This window comes from Hippoglossus hippoglossus, chromosome 16, assembly GCF_009819705.1.
Source record: "Hippoglossus hippoglossus isolate fHipHip1 chromosome 16, fHipHip1.pri, whole genome shotgun sequence".
NCBI classification, from domain to species: domain Eukaryota; kingdom Metazoa; phylum Chordata; class Actinopteri; order Pleuronectiformes; family Pleuronectidae; genus Hippoglossus; species Hippoglossus hippoglossus.
This window is the reverse complement of record NC_047166.1, coordinates 2805134-2824227: the sequence shown is the minus strand read 5'-3', so window position 1 is coordinate 2824227 and position 19094 is coordinate 2805134. Positions and strand designations below refer to the sequence as shown.

General features: G+C 44.3%; 1 protein-coding gene across 2 annotated transcripts in view; it reads right to left on the bottom strand.

Moving 5' to 3' along the window:
* Positions 1 to 499: 499 nt before the first annotated feature.
* crppa (CDP-L-ribitol pyrophosphorylase A) overlaps positions 500 to 19094 on the bottom strand; it is a 35353-nt gene continuing 16758 nt past the window's right edge. Inside the window, exons 9-10 of one of the 2 annotated variants that reach the window (XM_034610425.1) lie at positions 17636 to 17755; positions 500 to 871 (exon numbers count right to left, since the gene is read on the bottom strand). In XM_034610425.1, the coding sequence (XP_034466316.1) occupies positions 767 to 871; positions 17636 to 17755 (225 nt within the window). In that variant the 3' untranslated portion in view covers positions 500 to 766. Of the gene's footprint in view, positions 872 to 16143; positions 17269 to 17635; positions 17756 to 19094 lie in introns of those variants that run through there. The other variant, XM_034610426.1, reaches the window with a different exon arrangement.

The window sequence follows — 19094 nt, the reverse complement described above, 5'->3', positions numbered from 1 at the left end:
TACAAAAAATATATATTACATGTTAATGTTCAGCGTCAGAATACAGGTGTTTTTATTGACGCCCCAAATTCACATGACTCGTTGACGTACCTCACTTCACCGATGAAGCAGTTTTACAGTTTATTTTTTCTCACTTGAGTGTTGAAAGAACAAACATGGTGCTGCGAGGGTGGGGTCGTCCCTGAGGACACTTTCATATCATTACGTAATGTTGTCAGTTTTCTTTTGGTGTGCGTTTGTTTTGTTTGTTTGCAGGATTACACAAAAAACTACACAACCCATTTCCATTTCATTTAGCTGTAGATCTGCGTCAGATGCAGGACTTTTGTTTTCACTTTCTATAAAATTGCGATATTGGACGTTTTCTTTGACGTTTTCACAGATTTCCCAGCGATTCATTCATCTCATTGAAAAACAATCTGACAAGCTGGTGCAGCTTGATGTATAATGAAAGGGCTGTTGGGCCGTTCTGGTTATATAAGTCTTGTTTTGCTCGTACAAATTGGGTGGTGGGGGGGAATGGGGATTGAGCAACAGAGTTTAACAACAGAAGCTGTGGAGTTGCATCATGGGAAGACTGGGATCCAGGGTTTCTGGAGCTCGACACCCACTTGGGAGGAAAAGTGAGGACATCTGGACCTCTGCTGCGTCGACTCGACACGAAAGTCCCCGAGCCCCTCGGATCAGAAAGAAGCCATGTGACCGTCTCATCCCTGCAGGATCGGTGAGTCATGATGAGGGGATTTTCTGTTGCTGCTGCTTCCCTTCACGCCTGCAGAAGCTGTCCCACCAAGGCGGGGCTCCTCTCCCGGATCAGGGCTGAAGTGATCTCAGCGACCCTCGAAACTGACCTCTCCCAACGCTCGGGGTCCTGAGAGAGAGAGAAAGAGAGAGAACGTAAAACTACAGACGGACCCGTTAGCAACGCGCTGCCTCGCGCGTTACGTCAGCGCAGTGGTACGACCCTGCAGGAGCAAACTTCAGAAACCCTCACGGAGACTCACATTTGTTCACGTTTATCGTTTCTCTCACGAGTCACGAGCTCGGTTTGAGTCATACATTACAAATGTTTGCACAAGAGCCGGAGTTTATGGGATTTCCAGCGGCATTCAGTGAGCGTTAGCAGCCAGTTCAAACCAGCAGGAAGCAGAGTTGAACCAAACCCACGTTGTTCCACTTGTAGAGACGTGAGCGGAGGGAGGAGGGAAGTCAGAACATCAAGGGTTTGGATTTAACCTGAGCTGCGTGGCCATTCGCTGACGAGCAGTAAAAAGGAAAGGATGTTAGCTGCCACTTAGTGATGAAGAGTGACGGGTGTCCTGGATGCCGAACTTCTCACGAGGTCCAGGATGTTCCTGAGAGGATGGAAATACTCCTGCTCGTTTCATATTCTCTTCATCTCTCTCTGTCTCTGTACTTTGCTCAAGTATTTATATTTCTACGATACTTTTACTCGAATTTACAAAACATCTTTTGTTTTAATGCCTTATAGAGGGGAATTATCAGTTTTGGTTGTTTTTTCAATACAGCATCATCAAACGCTGCCTTCCAAACATCAAGCCAGATTTCAACCTAAATGGACAATAACTCAGATTCCGTGTTGTAAATGTACGAGTGCAAATCACACACAACATGAGATGTTTTCACACATGAACTCCAGAGAAAGCAAATGCAAAATTGTGTCTGGACTTTCCCCGGAGTTTCACATATGAAGAGCGCAGCAGGAGATTCTCCGTTTGGACGCAACACAAGCTGCCGTAAAAAAAAAAGACGTATCAAGACGAAACCGACGAGACTGCGGAGAAGAGGCTCTGTGCGTATATATGACCGTGACAGGAAAAAGAAGAATCACTGATGAGGAAGCAGAGAAACAAAACATCCCCCGTCCCCGACCTCATTCAAATGAAGAATACTTCCTTCACTACATTGTGCACATTTCCTCTCGGACTAGTTTTCATGCTCACACATCTTTTCTAGCAGTTTCTACTATGTTGCTTTTATTTCACTTGAAGTAAAGGTGGTTTGAGTTAAATAGTCTTATATTGTAGTATTGGATTAACCCTAACCACCTCTGATGAATTGAATTACAACCTTAATTGACCACATTGTATTTGCATCACAGATTCTGGTGGTGGGAGGATTCTTGTTTTTCTTTACTTGGTTTGTTCAATCAACAGACGGAAGCAATTTCCCAAAGGAGGGGAAACAAAAACACCACAGAATGAACTCACTTTCATTTTCTTAAAGTCGTCTGAAGCTCGTGAACAAACGAGTGCTTACTCTGAGATTTATGGTGCATGATATTGGACAGATCCACACTAAACCGCACGTTAAGACAAAAGGAGACCATACGTTCCCCCAGTCGCTGTCGGTCTGTTGTGGTCGTGATTCCTCTCTTCTGTATCTCTTTCTTCTTCCTCTTTCCTCCACAAACCGCCTGCACAATGCACTTTTAATGGTTTCACTCCCCTGACTCCGTTCCTCCGGCAGCGACGACTCCGTACTTTGATTCGGTTTCTTGACGAGGGCCGAGGACGACCTATTTTTCCATCTTTCGCAAAGTGCTGCAGTTCAGTGAACTTCACTTCGCTCCAACCACCAGCTTGTTCCTCACGTGGATTCGTGCTTCGCGTTTCACCTGGACTTTGTCATAAATGATTCCTGGTCTTTAACGAGACTTCTGACAAAGTCTTTGATGCGACAACATGAGAGAGAGAGAGAGAGAAAGAAAGAGAGAGCGAGAGAGAGAGAGCGAGAGAGAGAGAGAGAGAGAGAGAATATATAAGAAGAAAGGTTTTCGTTTCTAGAAACACAAGTCCAGCATGTAAGGTGTGAGAAATTTGGTGACGATCACTTTGGAGAAGACAGAACCAAACTTACTAAAAGTTGTAATAACCTGTAACTATCATCAAAAACAGGTTTGGATCTGACTCGTATTATTTCAGAAGAAAAACACAGACCACTCTTTTATCCAGTGGAATCAAATCATTTAAGTTGGCTTGAAAAGCTTTTTCTTGTCCTAACCTCCACAGAGAGGAAAATAAAAAAAGATTCTAAAAATATATCCCAACTAGAAAGACAGAATCTCAGCTTTTTCGTAAACGTCAGATCCAGTTTCCTAACGCATGTTGCTTCTCAGCCATGTGTCAGCAGTTTAACACCTTTGGAAACCGAGAGCAGGATCAACTGTCCTCTCTCGGCCGTAAAAAGCCCAAATCCACCGAGCGTCGCCTGCAGCGGCTCAGCTCGTGCAGCGATTGGCCGGGAACACGACGAGGTGTGAGAGCGATGAGCGTGGAATCGGAACCTCACCGTGGTTAATGGGAGCAAGAGACCTGGGATCCAGAAGTCCCGGAGCACTGGTCCCTAATCAGAACCAGCGAAGTGGGGGGGGGGGGGGGGGGGGGGGGGGGGGGGGGGGGAGTCAGATGACATGGATTTTCCACACCGACCGAGGGAGAACAGATCAGTGACTCCAGCTTCTCATTGATTAAAGCAACGGGGGAATGAAGAAAAACAGAAAAACAAAATGTGATCGCTTTCAGTGCGATCCAGCGGCGTTCGGCGTCAGCACCTAGAATAATACGCTGTTATATTTACAGTTGGCAAAAAAAGCTTAGAAGAATCAAAAGAAACAGAAAAATGTGAGGTTCTCCTGTTCTGTGGTTTCATCTGTGCTACGAGGAGATGAGGAGGTGCATCTGCACGTCGATAGCACGGCGCTGTCCACATCGGCTCATCCGAGATCAGTCAGGAGCGACGTATCAAAGTGTTGAGCTCGATCTGATGCCATCTTTCCCTCGTTTAGAAGTTCAAAGCATTCCTCCGATAGTTATCTAAAAGCAATTACATCTTCACACGGAAAGTTTGCTAGAGACGTTACATGTGTTTCGGAGGAGCTAAAAGGGCCGAGGGGATGATGAATGTGATGAGCTCGATCATCGGCCGATTACCACCCAAGTGCATTGACGAGCACCATGGGAAAGTCACGAGAACTGCGGGTGTCTCGGTCGTATTGAAGACAGCTACGACCATCAAGCCGCAGCTAATGACTCTATTATAGAGGTCTGTTTTCTTAAAGCTCTTCAGTTTGCACACGAGAAACTAAGAGAAAAGCAAAAAAGGCAAATCAAGATCACCAAGAGGGATCAAAGTCTCAAGCCTGTCTAAGCCTTAGCTCTGAATTATTTCCACTCCAGATATGGGGCCTTTGAAATATGAACCACGCTTCATAAAACGGCATTTGTTATTAAATCGAGTAGTTGCTTGCACAGTGGAACACAAACACGATCTGAGGTCTTCATCGACTCGTGGCACGGATTGAAACCGTCACAACCGTCACTCAGGCTTCGAATGCGGTGGAGAGAGAAGCACGACACGGCTCGAGTTTCTCAGCGGCAACAAACGCAGAGACTCGGCCGAGGAGACGTTTTCATATCTAACAGATTTCAGGCTGAACTCTGGAGTGAGAGGGAACTTTGCAAATGGAATAATCGCTGCTCTCTTCACTGTGCACGGTCTTGAGCTGGTGGCTCCGCTGACCCGTTGGCGCTCGGTGCAGCTCGTGTCTCCTCTTTCCACTGAGCGCCGTCCAGGATGAATAAAGCAGATTGCTAATAAGCTGCTCACTGGCTCATTGTGTTGGGACACACGCATATAAAAGTCCTAAATAAAGCACAAGCCGGGGACACACTTCATTGTGCAGGGAGCATATATATCTAAATATAAGCCTGCACCTCCACAGACTCACTGAGGTGGAATGTGATCCTGCAGGGATTTGCATGTCTCCAGATCTTCATCATCATCATCAGAGCTTACGTCCTCCAGCGTTGACTGAGAGGGTTTTCCACTGTCTGTCTTATTCTAGCAGGGCACAGACATGGAGATACCATGAGCGGACGCCTGGGCTGAATATATCTCACCTGACAGAGGTGGGGCCTTTGGATAAACATGAGATAAAACCTGAAGCGAAGGCGTAGCTGAGCCTGTGAGATGAAAACCGAGTCACGAGGTGTTTACGCTGATAGAAGCTCCTCACTTCGCAGGTAGACATCTCTCCAATGATCCAGAGTCTGACTTCAGTCTGAACGAGGATTTCTTTATGTTCTCGTGTTTTTTAACGAGATTCTCTTTACGATTATTAGACGTGAGGGAAACTCACTTTCCACTTCATAATCATTACCTGCCACAAATGCTCACTTTAAGGATTTCCCAGCCACACGTATCATCGTTTATTCACATTAGTGGAAGGACTATCAGCAGGAACGTTCGCCATATTAAACGTGAATCATTTACATTTTAAGAGGCAGGACGTTTTTTTTCCACAGACATCTTCTGCTACATCGATTACCGACACGTCCAATCCCTCGGTGGCTTCGATGCCATTTACAAAGTTCCTCTTGACAGATTTCACTGTTAAAAATAGAGACTGTCAGCAAACAATATATGAACTGGTGTCGAGGGGAAAATACCACAGGATCCGAGTCATGCATGGAGGGAGCACAGGGGGCTTTATGGGGGTTACTTCATTTTTTATTTTGACTTCACGCAGCAAAGAGCCGGATTCCAGTCCAAGAGAAAGTCATAATACAGAGCTGAGTAGCAGCATTGTTTTGAAACATAAACAACCCAATATATTATCATCTGACCGGACTGTAACTAAAAGCGAAATGTTCTCAATTACTCCCATGTGTATGAATGCACAAACACATGCAACAGCCTTGTTATTCCCGAGCGGCAACCACAAGTTTATGGAATGGAACTTCAATCACTACCTTCTATTTTTGCGTTACAGTTCAAAAAGGGGGGAGGATTTTGACAAGTCATGAGGCGACAGGTCTTTGAAACGCAGAGCGGGGGGGGGGGGGGGGCATGGAGGGCACGGGGGGGGAGGAAAGCGGAATCGGCGGACCACACAATAAGCAATCCTCAGACTTTCTCTGCTCTTAAATGCCACAGATGCAATCAACCTTTCCATCTGAGAGGAGCGGCGCAGCGGCACTTCTGCCACACAAGACGAGCCCGCTTTGAAGCTTAAAGGTTTCAGGCAATTAGGACCTTTAGCAGTGACAATTTGCACGCCTCCGTCATTTACCCGAGATCGTCAGCCCCGAGGACGGCTTCTGCTGCCGCCGCTGAGGGCTTCCACTTCTGTTCCCTTCATGAAATGCCAAGAGACGCAGGGTCCTAATTGAAAAACAGCCCATGGAAACGCTTGGCATTGAGCCGGAGCCAAGAGAACTGGAAAGATTTGCCAGAGTGACACCAGCTACAATAACCGACGCGGCCAAGAACATTTAGAACGTTTTTATCGCCTCTTTTCATCATGTCACTGTCCCTGTCCCCCCCCCCCCCCGCCCCTGTGATATGAGAGTGCAGCAGCTCTAATAGCTGCAGAATCCACTTGAGGGCAGTATCATTACTAACATCACCATCCAGACAGCAATCCCCAGGATGGGAGTCTTTAAAGTGAAGACCACCACCTAACGTGAACCTCGCTGAGCATTACTCCGACTTCTCCTGCTCCTAAACTGGATGAAGTAATTCCTGAGAACAAACTCTCCCCAAATGACCCGCGTGTTGAATCCCGGTGATACAGCCCTGCTCAAAAACACCCAGTGCTTTGGTTTGAGGGAGGATAGTGTTTCATGGCTTCTGACAGCTCGTCCCTGAGTGGGTATTGTGGTCCCGGTGCCCCCCCCCTCCCCCCGCCCCTCTGTGTATCATTGAAGACAGGCAGTAGCTGGGGGCCAAACAGAGAGGAGAGAAAGGGGGTAACAGGTCCAATTACTCGGTCCCAAAAGTCTGATTAGAGCCCCGGATTTATCACAGCCGAGGCCCGGTAGAGACTCGCTGATACACTGAACAATGGTGGCGGGGAAATGCATTTTTTACAATTCAAAGAGGTGCATTTAAACTCCCAATGCCTTCATTTCCACTGTTACCTCCTTTATTTCCCCTTAGGAAGTATTAAAGTCTGAAAATCTCATTATTCCACGTGGGATCATATATATTCTGTCTCATTGCAGGTCTCTATTGAAGCTATATGATGTTTACAATGGATGAGGACTTCATGTTTATATGGCTGGAGATGTTTTGAAATGACTCTTTGGTTTCTCCACTAAAATATGAAATAAAGATCTGCAGTTTTGAAGAACGTCCGGCTGCACAGCAGGAGTTTGTACTGACTTGAATCACAGGCTGGTAAATGGGATTAAAAACGTAAAGGTAAACAAGTACTAGCAGCAAAATATCACAGATAAAAGTACTAAATGAAGAAGAGCATGTTAGATGTTAGATGACAACCTTTATTTTTATTTATAATCAGGGGGGGTTTCTTACTTTTAGAATCAGTACAAAAAGGAAGGAACTAAACAAGAATATACAGCCAGGAACATGAAACGCCTTAAACAAATAAGGAGTCGTTAACATTTAATTGAATCAGAGACTTTGGGTTTAAATTGATTGTTTTGTTAAATCAACACTCAAAATTGGTACTTAATTGCTTCTTAAGTACTTATTATTGCTATAAACACAATTATTATCCTCCCTTGTCATTTAACTGAAGAAGTGCTTGTATCCATAAGTAAAAGTAGAACAATGACTAATAATATTACTTTTTAGACAGGATTTCTGCAAGTTTCAAAAAGTTAAGTTGGACTTTTTAGGACCATAATGAACGAAATGTAAGACCTATGTCCAGTTTGACCATATCCCCCATAATTAAAGATAAGGTGCAGTAGCCTAGTAGAAAATAAAAACCTTGAAACACGCAGATGAAATCATAACCTCCTTGGCGAAGGTAAATATGACCAATTATCCCAACAAGTCTTATTCAGGAGCTTGAGGCTCACAGAAGAGAGAAGAGGAGAAACCTCCAGACTCAGATCCAGCTAGTTTTAATATTCACTGCTGAGCTTTAGGTCTTAACAACCTTTAGAATATCATGCTTACACCCAGGGTTTAGCAGTAAATATAGAAATGTGCTTGCTTCCACGCTGAGACTCCACGAGCAGCAGCTGACAGAGATGACAAGGACAAAAGCCTTATTTCGTACGTCTTTCAGATGAAGCCTCTCCAGGGAATTTATTTTATTGAATTTCGCAAAAACCTACTTAGTGTCGCTGCCGGAGCGTCTGTATTTTAGATACTCGTGTCATTCCCACTCTGCCTCACTTCATCTGAAAGGGATCGTAATGTAGGAAAATGAATAATGTCTGTATCCCAGCCTACTTCTGAGCAACTGTGACTTCCCTCAGACTTTCCAGCCATAGAAAAAGCAAACTTTTGTACTGATAACTGCTTTTCAGAAGCCACTGCGAGAACAATCGCTGCCACAGAGCCCTTTCACGGTACGCCGGCAACGCTCTTTCAACACGGGCTTCCAAAATATCCTGTCTGGGGCGACCATTGAGCAAACAGAGCATTTTGTTAGTCACGTCTAATGTACAACTTCCCTGTCTGTGTGTACCCTCTTCAGAAAAGGTAAACCCTGCTAAGAATGGGACACAGAGGGGGTCTGTCTCTCCGGCGGATCCCCTCTGTAGGAAGTTTTTCAACAAGCTCCGGTGAGAGACAACTTTGTTTGAATTCATCTCACCGAAAGACATACCTCAAAACAGTAAGCAGGACAATGGAGGCACAGTCGAGGAGGTATGAAAGCATGAAAGCATGGGTGGGATTTATGAACTGGGACATACCAAATCCCACATGTGGTGAGAGAGCCCCACAAGCTCACACACCCTTCACGGATGCCTCATTTACTTATCACACTGTATCACTTACAGAAAAACCAGACAGGCCGAAAACAAGGCGATATCGTGGGCCATCTGAGGTCAGCTGCAGGTGCAGGAACGTTTTCACAATACGAGACAACGTGGGTTCTCGGCAGTGCACCTCCTGGCCAAGGCTTTTAATGCCCTCACTTTCATCCTCAATACAAAGTAGGAGATTGTAATTGCAGTAGGCAGCGAGCCACATATATAAACATAGGTGCAACACCATGTTTTTGTAGTGCTGACAAAATATCGGTGCACCGCAGACCGAACACCAGGAGGACGGAGTTGGGCCGTGTGGCTTGACAGATGTAGTGCGAGAACAAGAATGGGCAATTACGAGAAAACTGGTAAAGGAAAAATCATTCTCACATGAGCCATCGTGAGGAAACTCCAGGACCCGGATGATTCATTTGAGGACATTAAATAAAAAGACCAGATTTAAGTTCCTGAATCCAACCTTGAAATCTGGGTCTTTATGACTTTATAGTCTCTCAATCTGAGCAGTAAATCTGATTTCAGCAGCGGTTCCCAAAACTCACCAGCCGTTTTCACTTTTTTTTTTTTAACTAGCCGACTGAACTTTCAAATTGCTGGGAAATGGCTCCAAAAACTCTTGGTTGGTCAATTCCTCCATTAAAAAGCCATCTTTCAAATCTGATCCGGTGCTGTTCGCTTTTCTGATATTTCGTGGAAAGTAAGATCTTGCCCCAAAGCAGAAAATTCTGATTTATGGTTGTGCATTAAGGATTTATGGCTGTTGCTGCAGCAGCTTTGTGTGTAGACTCTAAAGTAAAAAGTGTTAAAGTGTATATGTTGGAGATGACATAAGTTGATAGTGTTGATAGTGAAGACGGAAGTTAAAGAAAATGTATTATGGAAGTAAATGAATAAAAACAGTGATAGTGTCCTATTCACTACTGAGATGAGGCAAAATAAACGTAAATAGGATATAACTCATCGAAATACACATCAATAAAGCTGTTGGAAAATTGGGTGAAGTCTGGCAAATGCATTCAGACTTGAGGAGGCAACACATGACGTATTTGTTCTGTTGCGGTTTTTGTTTACAGCTCATTGACACGTCTTCGGTTCCTCTTTTACATCCCGAGATATTTGTATCCTCCCAGTTTCAGGATTATGTCCAGACTTCAGCGCATGTCTGAAAGCAGCTGACTGAATCAAGTGCGGCTCATCTGCGTATAATAAATCTGAGTCTGTGTATGAAATCTGAGGCTGATCATTAAATCAGAACCTGTGTGGTGTAGGTATCTTCATGGCAATCAGAAATGTGGCTAAGTTATTCTGTCCATGGCTTCACCAATTTTTCATTCAACCACCCAGAGATTTTCAAATGGGGGTTCAAAATAAGTTATTCCTGTGTTTTCTAGTGTTGCACGGTATCCACCTCCCGAGAAAGTTTGAAGGAACGTAATTTTGCTTAAAGGTGGAGCAACAGCAATGTGATCAATTCAAAAGGACTGGGAATGATTCAAAGAAGAACTCCTGCCAAAAGGACTCAGGTATTTGTCCTGAGGTCATGACCAGTATCAGGCAATCAGATGTTCTGGTATATTCAAATTTAGTTTGTTAAGCCTTGGCGCTGGTATTTGCCCCCTGAGCATTCACCACTTCCACCTTTTTAATTTGCAAAAAAGGGACTGAAGAGCAGATCATTTTTTCCAGCGTTCAGGGGCATTGGGTGGTATTTCCCCTCATCTCAATACACTGAATACACAAATATGTGGCCTCGCAGAGCAGGAAGGTGAGCACCACAGAAACAGGCTTTGATGAGGCCTGTTAAATGAAAACATAATCTCTGCAGAGCTGAGGGAAAACTCAAACCAGGACTCCGGTGGGTGGTCAGAAACAGCTCACCGCCGAGTGGCAAAACAAAAATACAGGCGATGTTTTCACCGCACTCGGTTTGATTGAATGTTTACAAACTAATTGTGAAAAGCTGGTTTACGTTAATCTTCCATAAGAACACGCCGTTTATTTGGAACACTAATTCTCTCCTGGAATGTCACTTCCCAGTTGTCTGTAAGCGCCCGAGTCAAGTCCCATCAGCCCAGACAGTGTGCTTGCTGCTCTTTTTAATCTAAGAAATCAAAGCTGAGTAAACACCGCTTTGGTATGTCTAATTCTTTGAGCCAAACTCCAGTGGTCAAGTTTCACACATGCCGACACACATCTGGAGCACTCTCGGCATGGAAGATCAGGCTTGATATCCTGCACATGTTGCAGCAGCGCGAGGCTCCTCCGAGGCTCTGACCCTGACACTCTACAAATACATCACTGAGGAGGGGATCTGATCCTCGGGCTTCTGTATTTATGGAGATGTCAGGGATTTCACAGAGGGAGCCAAGCGCTATCATCCACGTTTCCAGGAGGAACTTAGATAAAGCTTGAAGACATAATCGTCAGAACAAAGACAAGTACAAAACAGCAGAGGAGCAGGGTGGATATTGCACTTTTACCCTGATGCTAAGGGCAGTCGATCAACGAGTTCCAGGGGAAGAAGGAAAACTGTTGAGTCCCGATCTAGCACTAGATATATATCCAGGACTTGCTTTAAGATTTATAGATAGACTTAAGTTACTTTTTCCTCAGTCCTCACTTAAACTTTGTCTTCAGTTGTCAGACAACCTTGACTAGAAGAAGCACGAATGCAAATTTGGCACAAATGTCTCGTAAAGGACGCAGTCATTTGTTAACTCTGCCAGGGAAGTTACGCTCTCACCCCTGTCCCTTTGTTTCTTGCTAGGTTTAAATGTTAGTTAGTTAGTTAGTTAGTTAGTTAGTTAGTTTGTTTGTTTGTTTGGTGGAAGGATGAGACATTGGCCAAGAAAGAACCAAATGAATCAATACAATTTTGGTGCAGATTCAGACAAAGAGATGGATCCAGGACTTTTTCCATCATCGTCTCCATTTCTGGATGCGTTTCTGGACATTTTCACAGATTTCCCAAAGAATAATTCATGGATCTTGATGAAAAATCACATATTCAGAGAACTGATATCAACGAGTGTTGCATTTAAATGATTTTTCCGCCATGGATCCACACAATGGGGCAGATCTGGGAATTTCTTTTATCACATTCTTTGACATTGCCAAATCGGGCCCTTGGCGGCAGGTCTGTGCTCTGAGTGCTATTCTACTTATGAACTGGGATGATGATAAGACTCTCGGGGTTAAACCATCCCATTCCCTTCCATCACACAAAATATAACACCAGCCAGGAATTCATCCGAGGGCGATTGATGGATTTGCTCGGAGACAGGTCGGGAGTGTGCTGAGGCAGCGGAGACAGCAGCCGTCCCTGATCTCCCTTGACCCGGCCAGGGTGCAAATACATCGGTGTCACAGCAAGAGCTTGGGTTGCTTGTGTAGGGTTTCACCTGTCAGCTTTGTGGGACCCTAACCACGATAAGCTGCGTGTGTCGCCAGAGAGGTTTAGTGTGAGAATAAGTGTGGACAAAGATCTCTGGAGAAATCATCTGCCCTCGGCGCCGTGTTTAGCAAATTCTCCAGGAATGTGTTTTTCCTTTGAGAGCATTAACTACAGGACCAGGTTTTGGTTATTGAACTCTGCAGTGGAACCTGCATTTTAATGACTTTATTAACTTTGGCTCAATTTTTAAGTCTCTGGGGACGGCAACATTAGTCAGTCGCTCGACCCACTTTGGTTGAGACTGAGTCCCTAAAGGCACGTCTCGCCACTCAGGCAGCCATCTTGGCAATGCCCCTGGGCGGTTATTTCAGGAGAATAAGGAAAGGCCCCTATCGAATTAAATGGGGAGGAAGCCATAACCATATTTTCAATGGGCATCACGGAAATAAAAACATGAGAAAACACATTCTAATGCCTAAAAATAGGAGCGATGATGCTTTTTTCCACAGGCTACACTTCTATTACACACGTCCAAGGTTTCACAACAGCTTACCTCATGAAATCACTATCTTTTGCATATTTCATCTGATATTAAAAACCTGTTCACGTTCACCGTTCCCTGATGATGAAGCCTAATGAATCTGGTGAACTGCTAGCATGGCTGTGTACGCTGTGATTGTTGTGGTCAGAATCTCTCCTCTCTGCAGCGCCCTCTAGTGGATGTATTTCTTAACAACCATGGCAAAGTAAAGGACGCATGGACGTGCCTGGACAATCTTTGAAAGCAATGCATCTCTTTTCATATGTAGAGGAGCATTAATGAGCATTTAGTGTTTAGAGCTGAAACAATGAGTCAGTTATCTTCAGTATTTACATCTTAAGACAATCAATAAAACGTTTTTGTAATTTTTCTGTCATGTCACAATGTACGAAGATGCACACACATGCAGGGCTCTGTCTTCCCATTAAAACCAGTTGTTTAACCAGCAGAGGACATCGTTAGACCCAGTCTCTGTCCTGAAACCACAGAGTCTGCAGTCGTCCCCGATCTCCCTTGACCCTGGCGAGGGTACAACTCCACGGGTGTCACAGCAAGAGCTTCGTTGGGTCGTGTATGGTTTCACCTGTCTGCCTTTCAGACCTTGATCTGAACAGGTAGAGGAGAATACACCTATAGAGAACTATCCTTTTCTTCTGCCATCCCCTCCCTCTTCTCCTTTCTCTCCCTCTCTTTTCTTCCTGCCCGGGCTAATCTCTTCTCAGGTTTAGGATTCCCGGTCAGGGCTCTTTGAGGAGGAGGAAATATGGGGTTGGGTAAACATCAGGGCTCTCACTGCAGGGATTACAACACCCATATATCACTGTGACAACTCCCTTTTCAGCGGATGACAAGTAGCCAGGACCCTGTGCGAGGAGGGATCCCATGACACTTCCTATCGCCACAGCCGACACCGATAGCGTATACCGTCACCGTTTTCACAACATCGTGTCAGTTTATGAGGATCCGGTGTCCGAATAGTCTCCGTCAACAGCTTTGGACCGGTTTGAGGTTTTCACACATTATTGCACCTGATGTTTTTGCTTGTGGGCATCTTCACAAGAGGTGGCAACGTAAACGGAAAAGGACTCTACAGAAGTGCTTTGATCACACGTCCCCCTCAGAGAGACTGCACTTCATTGTCCGTGACTCCATTTCACTCTCTCCCCTCGAACGCAGCAGAGTAGCTGCTGGATGCATTGTGCCTCCTCTGAATGATGTGAAACCGAAGTCAGACCTCATTTGAGGAAAAACTCACTTTTTATCCAGGAAGACATCGCTGAAGGTCAGTGGGGTGGATCGTTTTTCCCCCAACTTCTCTGGGACGAACGCAATTCCATGCGCTCATGCACTGTAACTGTCAAAGGTTAAAATTCAATTAGCGGAATGGCTGTTCTTTTCCAGGCCGGTGGGTGCGTCCAATAATTCCTCAGAGTGATACATAATAAGAGGCAAGAGGCACTTAAATGCTCTCCCCAGTGGTTCTTCCCACTGGTGAGCAGTTGACAACAAGCAGTCATGTCAGAGGATGAAATCATTTAGGGAGGAACAAAAGAGGCTCTTTGTTAACGGGGGTTTCTCTTTAACAATGTTTTGTAATGAAAAATCTGGAAGGTGCACAGAGGATTGATGTAATTCCTCTATTCTACCATCAATTGGGGATTCAGGAGGTTTTTGAGAAATGATCAGAAAAATTAAATCTGCCGTGTATTTCGGTTTCAAACCTTGAAATTTTCATCTCGTTAGAAAAGCAAGGACACAGAACTCCGTCCATTTTCTATACTGAATATTCTTTGAGGGTCGCAGGAGGATCTGTGGTGTTAGAGGGGTTGAACATGCACGTGCAGCAAAACCGTTATGGACACTAGTGAGTTAGCATGCGACATATAGCACTAGTGCTGAGGTTTACAATGCAGCAACGGGTAAAACACCGATTTAAAGATCTCTTATGTTATTACAAGGAGTGAAAATGTACTTTTGGTTCATCATGAAACTGTGGCAGGACAAATTTGAATATGATGGGCTGCCTCAGTCTATGGGAATCAATCTGCATGTATTTGAACTGTGGGAGGAAGTCGGAGAACCTGGAATAAACCCACGCAGACACAGGGACAACATGCAAACTCCACACAGAATGAAAAGGAGGGTATTTCATTTGGAAATTGGAGATTTTGTTAAATCTTAAGTAGATTAAAAACATTTCTAGTGACGTGCAGCTCTGAATATAGTGTGAAATAGAAGTTCTTGTGTACTGGCCCCTTGTCCTGGTCAATGGCAACGTGAACCTTCCAGTAAAATCCAGAAAAGTAAGCTTCCCATGTCTGGACAAATATTATCCTTCATAAGACACAAATCCTCACTGATGCCCGGATAAAGCCCGACACATTTTGAATAATATTTACCTCCGTGATTTCTACAGTAGATACCAAATATTTACACAACCCACTTTTTTTTTTTTACAATATCAATTTGAAGACGTAGCAGTCCAAGTAGTGATTTTGATATCACATCAGAGGAACAACTTTTACATTTAAAACTGATCTTAGACCAGAACACTCACAATTTATAATTTAATTCAAAGAGTTTCCTATGAACTATGTTCCCCTCTATTGTGCCTCTGCAGTATAGATTCAGTGAGCAGCTCTAATGCATCGTTCCTCAAGGGCAACTCAGTGGTGGTGATTAGGGAGTTCACCCATTAACATGTTATAACAGCGAACGCAGCCACGGTTCAGATGTTCACAGATTATGGCTCCGACTGGGCTATTGTGCTTTGTTTCACCAGCGTCTGCTGTTGCCAATCATAAGCAATTATCCCACACAAACTATTTTCACAAAAATGCACCGAAGGAAAAACAAATCTAATGTTAATCTGGCCTGTAGCAGCGTTTAAGATGTTATCTGCGAGGCTGTGGCGAGTGCAGTCACTTTGGTGGATGTTTGACAACATGATAAAGTTTCTCCGAGAGCCAGAAACAACATAGAAGAATTTTTAAGATCTCGTCGAGATGATGATGATGATGATGATGATGACTAATGTTATTTTATTCTGTGGTGCAGAGGATGGTAGAAAGAAAAAGGCACAAAGCCACAAAGACAAATAAAGGGAAAAAGGAAATCTATAATTCACAGTGTCAAACATAAATAAACACATTCATCAATAATGGTTTAACAGCAAGAGTGAATGTTGATTGCTGTCGAACTATAGACAGCAGCATAGGTATAATTATTAAATCATTGTATCTTGGCTTCCCTTACAAAAACCTTATCAGGCTTTCAAACAGAAAAACCTTTATTTGTCTTTCCATGAAACAGAACATTTTATCGAGGCTGTAAACAAACTGAAAATAAACTCATCTCCTGGGTAACAGAGCTGTGCAAAAACCAAATCATTTGTTAAATGTCATGTTTCCATTCAAACAGACCCATCCACTAACATGGAGGAGGCAGGGTTTCAGTTTTTCATACTGCAGCCAATCACCAGGCGGCAATCAAGACACTTTGGCTTTACGTTTGAGGAGCTGTCATGTCGTCCATCTTCCAAGTTTTGAGTTATTCTCTCTTGTCTTGTCTGCTTTATTAGAAGCAAAGATATGAAACAAGCTTTGTGACAAATACTCACACACACTGTGCGGCCGACAGAGGACGTGTTGGCAGGCACCTCGACAAGTACGAATGAGGCCATCTGGGAAGAATCATCCTCATTATAACAAAAGGCCAACAGTCATTTATACTCGGCGGGATTCTGCTGTTCCACTGTCTGCTGAAGGACATTTTATCACGGTGAAACACGTATCATCTCCGTCCACTCCCTTCCTCTCCTCTCCGCTCCCTCAGAGGAGCTGAAGCTAATTAACAGCATCACCCGCCATAATTCTGAGAAAAACTATGAGGCTCAACATGCGATAGTGGAATTAAACTCAGATGTGGGTCGGCGGTGATTGGATACGATTAAATTAAACGACACCGTGACGTCAGGGGTTCGATGCCGACTCGCCGGCCACAGCGAGGACCTGGTCTCCTTCAGCTCATCGTTCACTTGCGCAGGACAGAATAAAAACCGGCGCAAACATCCGCTCGCCCAAGGATCAGAGGTTTTTTTACCACTGATTTGCGAAGTTATCCATCTGCCAAGAAGCCTCATGTGTCACACTGCTGCAGAACATCTCCGAACACAAATCATACCAGATGTCAAATGTTAGGCCAACGACGCCATGAATATTCAACATTTGTCTCCGACTCTGCCCTGCACATCTGGACGAGAAGTTGTGATTTGACATAACGGCTCTGGTAGCATGAATCCTGACATCTCTCACTGTGCAAGATGAATAATTCAACTTTATATAATCCTGTAATTGCCGAGCTGTCAGTCGTGGATTTCGGGGCGACCGCATCCACCCTGAAGACTCCAGTGAGCACTTGGCGAGCCCGGTGGAGGATTCCCATGACAACACAGCTTAACGGTGGAGGTCCGGCCCACGCGTGTGGTGGTCGAGCTGCACGGCACTCTTTTTTTTTTAAAACCTAAAGCACCTCTGTATCCTTTTCATCCTTCTGGCATTCTGTTCAAACAATACCGCATGAGACACACACACACACACACACACACACACACACATGGCGGGAGGTGAAAAGTTTATATCCTCTCCTCTAAATCACACTTGCAGCAGCCACACGTTTATTCCCTCCTGAATGACAGATAGACGCACGTCCACGTGTGCACGAACACGAACACATGCACACGGGCGATAAAAGACAGCGAGCTCGCCCGGAGCGTGGAAGAACGAGACCAGACACTGGAACAAAGACACTTAAAAGACATTTGCTGTTCTGTTTACTTTGGCTTTCTCTCAAATATGCGGAGCACAGGAACTGTGTTCACTGCAGGAGGAAATAAAAGAAGATAAATGAGAAGACGGTGGAACTCACCTTTGACTGGTGGAGCCGGATGCCGTAGAGGAGAATATTCCTGAGCTTGGCGGCGGAGGCCACGTCCATGATTGCCGCTGGCTCTGGCATCACCGGCTCATCCGGACGGCACAAACGCACCTAACAAAACAAAGGGCAACACGCCCGATCAGACGCCACCGGCCAATACGGAGTGACTCCTAACAGAACTGCAATTATGTCCCTTTTATGCAGCAATTACAGCTCCTCACTAAAATACTTGGTTTAAACATGTTGCAACTCAATAGGCCTGTTTATTTAAGGTTTGTGTTGAGGGAGGATTTGAGCAGCACGAGCTCGGCTGTGTGGTTGATGCTCGGTCCTGTCTGAGGATATAATGACTCTAATTCTGTTGTAAATCTTCACGGCCTCTGCGGTTTATTTTCACCAATTAAAGCGGCGTAATCCAGACACATTGGCTCACGTTCCCGTGTCATCCCTGCGAGCTGATTTCACTAACCGTCCCACTGACGGCAACTTACATCAAGATTTATTCACTGCAATTATTTCGTCATATTTCCTCAAATCCGGTGACGGTGAGACGTTGAGAGTCGTTTCACACGGGTCGAGACGTCTGCTCTAAACATGTAATTATAATACTTGGGCCTGAAAATCAATCAGATGTTTGCTGTCGTCAGGTGACGTTCAATCTGAAGACGGATTATTCAGACCTCTTTTGTACCAACATGAATCACTTTGTTTCCACGAACAAATTGAATCATAAACTTTTTACAGTTATTAAGACAGATGTTTTTTTTCATCTGCACCAACAGTGACAATGATATTCATTGACTTACACGTGTTAACATATGGAAACTCCCCAATGTCAACCAATGTAGAGCTGATACAATAAGTCAATTAGTTGATTAACAGAAAAATAATCAGGAATATTTATGCTGACAAATGACAAATATACAACGTTTGCAGTTTATTTTGGCCTCAGACAAACTTTTAAATCATCGAAGGGAGATTAAGAACTGCCTTATGCCTCTAGGTAATACTTTCTACTCATTTCACTGGACAACCTTAGTATTTTTACTGTTTTCTTGTGTACTTTATGTCTTAATTTATCATACTTTCGAGTATGTTTAGGCCCCAAACAGCTGGAGATATACTTTGCTTTTAACTACGTATACATGTATGTATCACGGCTGCTTTATACATCCTGCGACCGATTGGTGCATCGGTTGTGCAGGTGGAATATTCCTGTGATGTGCATAGTAGAAAGCAAGAGATGCATCTGGTTATCTACGTGAAAACATGGTTGCTATGGTTACTTGCTGTGTAATACAGTGACCAGTTAAACTGCTGTTTGAGTTGCTCAGACACATGATCTCAACCTGTCAGTCAGAAACAAGCATCTATGTAAAACAAAACCTCCCGGAGCAGACGTCCCATGATGGATTCATGAAACCTAACAACACAAGACATGAAGTGGTAA